This window comes from Doryrhamphus excisus, chromosome 2 (genome assembly GCF_030265055.1).
Source record: "Doryrhamphus excisus isolate RoL2022-K1 chromosome 2, RoL_Dexc_1.0, whole genome shotgun sequence".
Taxonomy (NCBI): domain Eukaryota; kingdom Metazoa; phylum Chordata; class Actinopteri; order Syngnathiformes; family Syngnathidae; genus Doryrhamphus; species Doryrhamphus excisus.
Genome location: NC_080467.1, coordinates 17,000,384 through 17,011,094, shown reverse-complemented (window position 1 = coordinate 17,011,094; position 10,711 = coordinate 17,000,384). Strand labels below are relative to the sequence as shown.

Sequence of the window (10,711 nt, the reverse complement as noted above, 5' to 3'; positions counted from 1 at the left end):
ACGGTTACCAAAATTTGCAGTATGGCCCATAATGTGGTACTGCTTCTTTAAAAAAAACATTGAACGTTCTAATGTTTTCTAATACATTCAGCTTGTAAACAAATACAAAACCAAAAGCATATTTGAATTTAATTTGGAATTTCCCAAGCAAGGTACTGTACAATTAAAAACAAAAAGACCAAAATATGATTAAATGACGCATCGTTGATGAAATAACTTTATTAAGCAGTAAATGTTCATACATAGATCAAGATGACAAAAAACATTACATTTCTGGGAAGCACAATCACGCATGTGTTCAGAATAAATAAAACGGGGGTTGCTGTGCTTAAAACCGTACTTTATTTAAGATATGGATTCAAAAGTCTAAAACTGGAGAAATTTATGTGTTTTTACAACTAACCATGAACTATTTTTAAAAAGTGAGAAGGATTTGCAACTCTCTTCTCAACATTTAAGATACAACTGCTGGAGGAGATTCCTTTTCTATCGTATTTATATTCCTAAAGTTTAGAAAAATGTCACAATGCATCAAAGTCCAAACATTTTCAGGTGGAAAAAAAACGGGATTCGGGCTGAAAACGGCTCCGGGGTTGCGCTAGGGAAGGAAAAACTCCATGTGACTTTTCCTCCATCCAACTGATCTAAATGTAAAATTGTGTACGTACAATTACAGCTCACAGTAACAATTTGATGGGAGAAAAATTGACGCTTAGGAAGAAAGGTGATATAAGAAAACGTGCTTAAGAAAACACCTCCAACGTTTGAAGCTGGGCAAATATCAAAGTGAGATTTGAATGAACACTGCTGGAAGCCACAAATCTTCAGCTTTATGTCTCCTACTTGCGATTATATGTTCATAGAAACACCTACAAAGTGGTCCTCGGTTTACAACAAATGTTAGCCTGTAAACACAAAATGAACGTCATAAAAACCTCATATTGGCCGCCCTGGTTCACTGTTGCCCCCATCATTAAGGATAAAGAGGGGTCATGGATTCAGTGCGCTGTTACAAGGAGATCTAGCATACTTAATCCCTGTATTTAATCTTATTGCTATATTTTATGCACCCTTCATGTGCTCCGTGTACAGTGTAACCGGAGGACCATCTGTTTGACGTTCCGTGAAGATACCTTGTTAAGACACTGGAATACAGACTACGGTATAAATAAAAAAAAAAAAACACTTACAAAAATATAGACTAGTTTGAAAAACTGTAGCAGTTAAAAGACATAGCAATCCAACTATGATGACACCCCTTGCTGATGGACTGTAAACAATTATTATACTGTATAATAACTGTCTTGCTTATTGTTAATGTTTTAATGTATCCCGCAGTCAGGTCCAGATTATTATAAAAATGTGGTGTGTTCAGTGTCGTATATAAAATAGGAAAAGAAGCTTGCATGATAATTATTAAAGAGAGTAAGAACGTATCTCCAGCATACAATTGGTCTTCAAGTGTGCAACGTCAACAAAGCAACATCATACATACATCAAAGTCAGCAAAATCTCCTACGCCACGACCACTTCCACCTCGACAGCATCGATGACGGTGTCCTCCCCATTCAGGCTCTTTCTGACTGCCTCCTCACGTGGGCTGGAGTCTGTCGCCAATGGAGGCTGTGATGGCGTCACGGAAGGAGACGCTGCAGTTTGTTTGCCGTCGCCTTCCTGTACCGCTAAATCTATCTCCTCGATGGCGCTTTTAATGGCCGCTTCCTCCTTCTCAGCTTCCTGGTTCCTGTTTCCCACCAGCTGCCGAAGGAGCGAGCGTGGAGATCTCCTGTCATGCGGGACATCTTCCACGACGGTGGTGACGTGGCTCACCTCCTCCTGCACGTCGTCGTCCGGGCTGACCGTCCCGTTGGGGGTGTCGCCGTGGGCTTCGTCCGGTAGCACCACTTCCACCACGGGATTGATGAGATCTCGGATTTCCTCCACACTATCAGGAGACTTGGGCTCCGTGCACGGGTCCACATTGGGTTCGTCGTCCTCCTCCTCCTTGGATGCACCAGAGCCCTCTTCCGGGATGAGCTCCACCCCAGGAACCTCCAAACATGACTCATATGGCAGAGGTACTCCATCCAACTGGATCATGGACACCACCTGCTTGCGTCGTTTACCCGAACCTCCATCCTCCCCACTGCTGTTGGAACCCTCGGTCTCCTCGCTACAGAATTTGGCGGCCCAGTCCACCGGTGAGTTTTCCCCCAGTAGATGGAGATTGGGGTCGCTGTTGGTCATCACAATGCTGTCCCTGTAGAGGTTGTGCCTCCTCTGGACGGCAGCCTCCTTCACAGCTACAAACACACACATACAAAGTCATGCGTCTCCGTCGTGGGACAATTCCATCATTCTTAATGCTTCTCGACACCCACCCATCATGATGTCCTTGGTGACGGACTGCAGCACCACCTCTTCAAACAGATTTTCAACAAGCAGGAAGCGTGAAAAATCGGCAAAGATGAGCTCTTTAAAACGTGGCAGCTCCTGGGGAAGGCAGAGACGTGGACATTCAATTCATGTGGACATTCCAGCAATCAGCATGATTATTGTGTTGGGGGGGTGATCTGCAGGGTATTGAATATGATTGCAAAGGGACAGTTCCTGTCCTGAATAGTCTCATTCATCCAGGTCATTGGATTCCCAGGATATTCATTCATTCATTTTCTACCGCCTTTCCTCACGAGGGTCGCGGGGGGTGCTGGAGCCCATCACAGCTGTCTTCGGGAGAGATGCGGGGTACACCCTGGACTGGTCGCCAGCCAATCACAGGGCACATATAGACAAACAACCATTCACACTCACATTCATACCTATGGACAATTTGGAGTCACCAATTAACCTAGCATGTTTTTGGAGCCATAAACAGTTCATGTAAACAGTATTGACTATGAATAATATTGGACATAACATGTATCAAATTTGTTAAAAGCCATTTCTATATCAAAATTATAGTTGGGTTTTTTAACATTAAGTCTTTTGCTAATTTCTTGTGTCATTTCTAGGTAAAATATTCAACTGACTATTATTGTCTTAGTCCATGAATGTGTTGTTTTAATGTATAGAGTAATGGGTTGGCCCTAGACGGATCAAATCTATACATTCATTCATTCATTTTCTACCGCTTATCCTCACGAGGGTCACAGGGGTGCTGGAGCCTATCTCAGCTGTCTTCGGGCGAGAGGTGGGGTACACCCTGGACTGGTCGCCAGCCAATCACAGGGCACATATAGACAAACAACCATTCACACTCACATTCATACCTATGGACAATTTGGAGTCGGCAATTAACCTAGCATGTTTTTTAGGAAACCCACGCATGCACGGGAAGAACATGCAAACTCCACACAGAGATGGCCAAGGGGGGAATTGAACTAGGGTCTCCTAGCTGTGAGGCCCGCACGCTAGCCACTTGAGCAACGTGCAGCCTACAGAAAGACATGTACTTTCTAATCGTCCCTTCCCCCGCCCTTGTTAACAAATGTTAATGCTGTGTGAAAATGCACAGTGGTGATGCTAAATAATGTTGTTAGCTCTGTGCTGTGTGATTGTGTGCATACTGTATTTGTTTACTGCATAATCTCATGCTTTTTCAGCGCAGTAAAGCCTTGGACTGACTTCCTTTCTTTCTTGATTTCTGTACTTTATGTGCCTTGGTTGTCATGATTTAACATGATTAAGTTTATGTTAGCGCGCAGACCTCACAGCTAGGAGACCAGGGTTCAATTCCACCCTCGGCCATCTCTGTGTGGAGTTTGCTTGTTCTCCCCGTGCATGCATGGGTTTTCTCCGGGTACTCCAGTTTCCTCCCACATTCCAAAAACATGCTAGGTTAATTGGCGACTCCAAATTGTCCATAGGACATTTTCTGGCCGAGCCCACCTAAAAGCTGCAAGTAATTGAGACGCCAATAAAATTGCGATGGTAGCATTTTCCTCTGATTTCATAGCAACCTTTGCAATAAAAGTGACTGTTGGACTTATTGAGTAAGTAGACACCACTGATGGATGATATTGCAAGATGATCCACAAAGTCACAATGTAAAAATTATGTAGTATACTGGAAGTTTCACTTCTGCATCACACTGCAGCTATGGTGCATTCAAAGACCATCAAACAAGTTTGACAAAAAACAACATACTGTATATAAACATAAAAATGTGGGCTTTTTAAATTTGACCTGAATTAGTTAACGTATTGTAAACGCACAGCGTTTACACGGCGCACAGGCCACACGGCGAACAAGTGGTTAGCGCGCAGGCCACACAGCTAGGAGACCCGAGTTCAATTCCCCCCTCAACCATCTCTGTGTGGAGTTTGCATGTTCTCCCCGTGCAAGCGTGGGTTTTCTCCGGGTACTCCGGTTTCCTCCCACATTCCAAAAACATGCTAGGTTAATTGGCGACTCCAAATTGTCCATAGGTATGAATGTGAGTGTGAATGGTTGTTTGTCTATATGTGCCGTGTGATTGGCTGGCAACCAGTCCAGGGTGTACCCCGCCTCTCGCCTGAAGACAGCTGGAATAGGCTCCAGCACCCCCGCGACCCTCGTGAGGAAAAGCGGTAGAAAATGAATGAATGAATGAAAGTTTATGTGTGATAACAGTTTCATTGTTTTGGTTATTGTTTGTATTCCAAATTGTTGCAGACCGCAGCAAAACACTTGTCAATACTTGTTATACATAAAAGCACCAAACTAAAGACAAACCTGCCATGTACTTCAACTAGGGTACACACATCATACACCAGCCTGGCATATGTCTGGGTGTGTGTGCATGTGTGTACATTCATCAAGGGATCATTACATATTCTACACACAGGAGACAACGTCCCCTTTAGTTCATTCATTTTTAATGGAACCTGCGTGACAGGTTCACACTTTGAGTAGCCTATATCAAATCTTGTGACATACGAGCTCCTCTTAACTCCTTTGATACCTCAGTATCCCCTCCTCATCTGACATCCAATCAAAACTATGGGAGACTCATAATCCTGTCTGGATACTGTATGAGTGCGTTCCTTATAGGTTATCAGAGACCTTTGGTCTCGGGCTGATACTGACACTTGGAGGCATGATACCTGGCCTGATACCAGACAAACCATGTGGTGATCTTATTATCACATACTATTTAATCATGAGCTTATTATCACGTAATATTTAATCAAAAGACCATTTAGTTTCCAGAAAATTTTCAGTTTATTACATGTAACGTGCCAGAGAGTTGAATTTTGATTTGAGAGAATCAGGCTCGTATTCATCCCCATTTTCTTTTCTGATTGATAAAATAAACATAGACACGTATTTGTCTAACTCAGGCGGGGGAATACTTTCTACCAGTCTTTGTTCGTTCTTGCAGTTGATGAGCCATTCAGAGAAAAGCTTGAGGTCGCGCTTGGTTTTCCGACTTGTATTTGCATTTTTAGTTTTTTCGATCATTTCAAGAGTGTCCTCCTCATTAATGGTGATAAAACGTTCCATTTCTAATATTCTGTTTGCTATTTTCCCTATTTGTCTTTCGCCGGGAGTGTCAACCGCTGACATGTTGACAGAGCACAGACGGCAGCAAAACAAACGCTTGTGCGCTGTTCTCTGATTGGTTGTTTCACAGGCACGATACCAGAGCAGTGCGCTCTGAGTGGACAGCTACGGGGGCTGATACTGGACATGGTTAAACTCTATATTTTATCAGTATCACTGCCCTGGGCTTTGACACAGTATCATTTCGGCCTTTTCCCGTATGATTCATGGGCGGTTTCTAGGGTACAGGGCCGATTAATACTGTAGCATGTGATAATACCCGGTATTGCTGGCCACATCCACTAGTCACTTCCTGTGTGCAGAGTTTTTTACACGTCCCAATGACGTACATTGTTAGGTAGCTCGTATTAACTTGTGTTCTCATGTTATAATGCACAGAAAATGATTCATGTTCATGTTTCACATAAGGATTGTGAATGATGGGATTTTTTATTTTTTTTTAAGTGCAGTTCCCTCCGTTCCCCATATGAAAATGACGTGTACTGTCACCGGGCGCTACTTACGGGCGTGCAAGATGGGGAGAGCTGCTGCAGCATGTAAGGGATTATGATCTGCAGCAGAGCCTCTCTGAAGAATTTCTTGCGTACTGTGCTGCTGTCATAATCATATTTCTGGAACAAGAGAGAAGAAATTTTCTAATGCTAAGAAATGCCATATTTCTTTGTCTTGTGCGCATTTACTGTTTACCTTGAGAACTCTGTCCTGGCACCCTTGGATAGTTTTGCACAAGTCGTTGTCTCCCTGAGCAGCCAAAGACTGCTGCAGCAGCTGCTCAAAGGTGTGTACTGCATTGTCCATTTGCTATCAAAGTAAAAGCACACATAGAAGTAGGGCGGGTCAATCCATATCCCGATACCAAGGGTAACATCAGTATCAGATCAATATTATGCGGCGATGCAGTATATTGTTACATTGTTGACAAATGAGCTGTTTACAGCAGGTTTACTACTTTTTGACCTTCTGATTCTGATGATGACATGTGAACATCTCACCTCCCTCATGAGGATCTGAGCCCTGCTGACAAACACGGAGGGGCTGGATACGTCGAACCTTTGCTGCAGCCCCTCCAGGTTGAGCTCCTCCACCTTTTCGTAGCAGCTCTGCATTTTGACCGGATGGAAGGCGAGCATGGAGAGCCTTTCCATATGCTGGGGGGGGGGGGGGGGGGGGTGGACAGTTCACATTGACTGCGTGCAAGGTGACACAACAAATCAGCAAAATATGACTGACCTCTCCCAGCTTCTCTTTGCCTCCTCCATTTAACAAGTTCTTGCTGATCTCCACCACCTCCCTGAAGAAAACCTCTCTGACCTCTGCAAAACCTCGGCTGGTGGGCTCCATCAGGGCCTCCAAGATGGAGCTGATATAGGTTTGGACGCTCCTCTTCAGGAGAGACTCTGCTTTGGGCAACACCAAGGCTGCCCACAGTGGCCGTGTAAAGGAAAAGAGAAACATAGAAACAGATGATATTATTAGCACCTGCATCTTTTCAAAAATTGATGTAATTGAACAGAGCTATAAACATGTTGACCGTGCTTTCATACAAGGTTTGATGATGTATAATGAAGCTAACTCAGAAGGGTTCAAGCAGCAAAAACATGCTGTACAGTTTCCCCACATTTATGGCGATTAATAGTTGGTTAAAGGTCTGCGATTTCTGCAAAAGAGAATTCTATATTACTAATTGGAATATTTTTTTTATTTAGAGCATAGAAAACATATTACCTAATATAGTAGAAATGATAATCAGTCACGTTTACCAGTCTGACAATCCTGCTGGGTTTGTTTACACCAGTGACACAAGAGACGGCCGCAATGTTAACCATCGTCTACCGACCTAACTAGTTAGCCTCCAATTTATTTATACGAAACTAAAGAATAAGATTTGAAAGTGGGTGGGAAAGAAGGACAAAGTAAGAAGCCAAAACCATACCACTTCCACACGGATTGAGAGGAGAACTTTTTTCACCGTGCCATTTCAGACTGCAAGTTAAGGTAATGTAATGTAATGTCTTGTCATGACCAAAATACTACATATGACCCGTCTTCAAATATGTATTTATAATAATAGGTCATAGTCAACCACAAACACTGATCATTTATCAATTAATTAAATAAAAAAAATGATACACAGATGGATGACAGCACTCAATAGAGAGGACAATCCAAAATGTTTCCTTCCTTCTATCCACCAAGTAAGCCAAGATTCAATATCCCCCACAGTAAAAATACTGAAATATTATATGTTTCACTTTTATATGTATTCATTTTGAAAGACTAACTCAAACAAAGTTGGACTTGATCAACTCTACTGGATTTGTGCTAACTCCGTGTGGTTCCCAAAATTTTTTTTGCGGCGCCCCTTTTTTGGAAATGAAATTATGTTCAGTCCCCCCACCCCCCTCGAAAACATAACTCATGCAAAAATGATAAACATAACTCACTATTGTCCCTACTGTGGCAATAGGAACAAGCCCCGTGCTCTGTGGAAATGCTGGCATTTCAGGTAGCTGATAACGTGCAGCGGATTGTTTGCAGCCGATTTGGTGCAAGCAACACGCAAAATGTCTTCCTGTGAAAAAGTGATCTGTCCATTTGTCTCTCGATCTCAACCCCCACAGGGTCTGAGTTGTGTTTGAGGTTTCTTCCCGAGAGGGCGTTTTTGCCTGCTCATGTGGGGTTAAGTTGGTTTTCCTTAATGTATGAGCCTTGTGGTTCTAAACCTACTCCGTGCCTTGAGATAACCTCTGTTGGGAACTGGCTTGTAAATATTAGACATTGTAGAGAGTATTATTTTTATTGAACAAGGTTACCTCGGATCTTGCTGCTGACATGCTCTTTGGAAGCAATGACCTGGTCCATGTTGGTTCTCAGCCTCGCATCCAGTAGAACCTTCTGAGACTCACAGCCTTCAAGCAGAGCATCATATTGATGGGTGGTCTGGGCCAAAACCTGCCTGTAAACTGCATCAGATATCTAGACAAAGCAAAGTGTTGCTTTTACGATTCCACTGTGTTTTCTGCGACGTTAAATATTACGCGTGGTCGAGTCTCATGGGAACTCACAAACATCCAATTCCTCTGTCTCTGCTGTGTCTTCCCCTTCAGACGAGGCCCGATCACATTTCTCAACTCAGGATGGAGGGTCTCCATCACGAGGTTCGCCAGAATCTGGACACATTTGGACAATATGTTAGCCAAGTTCCCAAATATGAAATACTTATTATTGACACCATATACAGTAGTTATCGCAAAAATCTTCATCCATCTTCGGAACAACACTTCCTCCTTTTCCACCTCATGGTAGTTTGACACAAACCAACACAGTCCTGCACCACAGATAGATTGCAGTCCATGCATAAAGCAATAAGGAGGGTAAAGGTGACAACAATGAACACAGGGTGATTCAGGAGTACAAAAATAGCAAAGTCAGCTATTCAGTGGAGAGTGTATGTGTTTTATGTGTGTGCTGCCTATTGCATGCTGTTAATGCTGTTTTTCACGTTTATGTGTTGATGTATTCTTTTTTTTGTAGTGTGTGATGTGGGCGTGTGCTCATGATGCAGCTAATTGGTCTGCTAAGCTGTATTTATGTAGCAGAACACCTTGCTTGTGTTGTTGTTCTACCAATTCACCAGCCATGTGGCATTTCAAGGGGTTACCTTAACAAGGGCGGGGCTCCATACTGTATGTTTAAGACTAGGTTCAGTGTGTTTGCTACAAATACAACATTCTATACGGAGAACGTACTGGGGCACCCCAACACCTCCTTCACAACTTACAGGGGCTTAAATGAAAGAAACTATTGAAGTTGGTCTCCCCTTTGCTTACAATTTTCCGATTCAACATGTAAAAGTGAGAGCTGAGGTCACGCTATTTAGAATTTTGTGTTTTCATAGAATATTTTATACTCTTATCCAACAGAAGTACAATTTAGAATAAATTCAAACAATTCCATGGAACAAATCCAAAAATTTAAGTCATGTAAATGTAGGTCAATGCTTTTCAATTTAAATTATTTGTGCAATTTACCGTTTACGCTATACATTATGTTGTTCATATTTGGTGTCATCTATTTATTCTCCATATTATTATTATCTTTTTATCTTATTATCTTCTTTTGTCTATAGGGGAGCCAGGCAACGACATTTCGTTGGCAATTTCACTGCTGTGTTTTTGTGCAATGACAATAAAGGAAGCCTATTTATCTATCTATCTAGGATCTATCTGATTGTGTTTAGGCCAGCAGAGAAGGCTTTGATGGCCCTGACGGCACACCACTGTGTTTCACACTGCTTAGCAATAATGATGGTCAACAATATCGCAACACATGTCAACATAAACAAACTGATTTGTCATAGAAATGACCTCTTTGGGTTTCAAATTTGATGTCGACAAAAGCGGTCAATGGCTGCACGGCGACAGAGTGGTTCCAAAAACATGCTGGGTTAGTTGGCGACTCCAAAATGAATGAATGAGCATTTTTCAGCTGGCTGATTCATTGATCGTGATACAGTACCTGGCAAATGATAATTAGGAGTCTAGATCCTGGTTCATGGAGGATGACTAACAGACACATGCTTACATTATCATTCTGGGGGAGTGGACCAGTACATTGATCCCATAGTGACTCAAGGCCCTCCAAGTTTTGTACAGGAATATACAGTATGTGTTAACACTTTTGTCCATGTATTGTAGCGTACTTGTGATGTTTTTTTTTTTTTTTTTACTCAGTGGTCTAGAATTACAAATCCTCCATTCACAGAGGGATTGCTCACAGGTTCCTGTAAACCCTTCACCCGGCTCTGAATCACTTTCTCCACCGTCAATCACATGGCTGAACCAAATGTCAGCCAAACATTTCACACATAGGCTCGGTTCCACCGAGCATATATCTTTTGGACAGCGGGAGGAAGCTGGAGTTCAAGATAGATGAACTGGTTTCAAACTTCGACATGTGTGAATCTGCTAAAAGCTGCGTGTTCAGTCAGTTTTACGTAGTCAAGGAACGATACGTCTACCATTGAGTGTTGCTTTCAAACTAGGCCAAGTTTGTCTTGTCTTGTATCTGACATTCTTCACAGCGTTTACTGATATTGACAATTACCATAGAAACACAGACACACCCAAGCAGCCCCCAGTACCGGGGCCCCGGGCTTTTAAAAAGG

At 42.7% G+C, this 10,711-nt stretch overlaps 1 protein-coding gene across 1 annotated transcript in view; it reads right to left on the bottom strand.

Annotated features, from left to right (window-relative positions):
* Positions 1-204: 204 nt before the first annotated feature.
* Positions 205-10,711, bottom strand: part of niban2a (niban apoptosis regulator 2a) — a 36,281-nt gene continuing 25,774 nt past the window's right edge. The window contains exons 8-15 of the mRNA XM_058064257.1: positions 8,610-8,714; positions 8,358-8,520; positions 6,775-6,962; positions 6,537-6,692; positions 6,232-6,345; positions 6,048-6,155; positions 2,382-2,493; positions 205-2,303 (exon numbers count right to left, since the gene is read on the bottom strand). Coding sequence (XP_057920240.1) covers positions 1,516-2,303; positions 2,382-2,493; positions 6,048-6,155; positions 6,232-6,345; positions 6,537-6,692; positions 6,775-6,962; positions 8,358-8,520; positions 8,610-8,714 — 1,734 coding nt within the window. The 3' untranslated portion in view covers positions 205-1,515. The remainder of the gene's footprint in view (positions 2,304-2,381; positions 2,494-6,047; positions 6,156-6,231; positions 6,346-6,536; positions 6,693-6,774; positions 6,963-8,357; positions 8,521-8,609; positions 8,715-10,711) is intronic.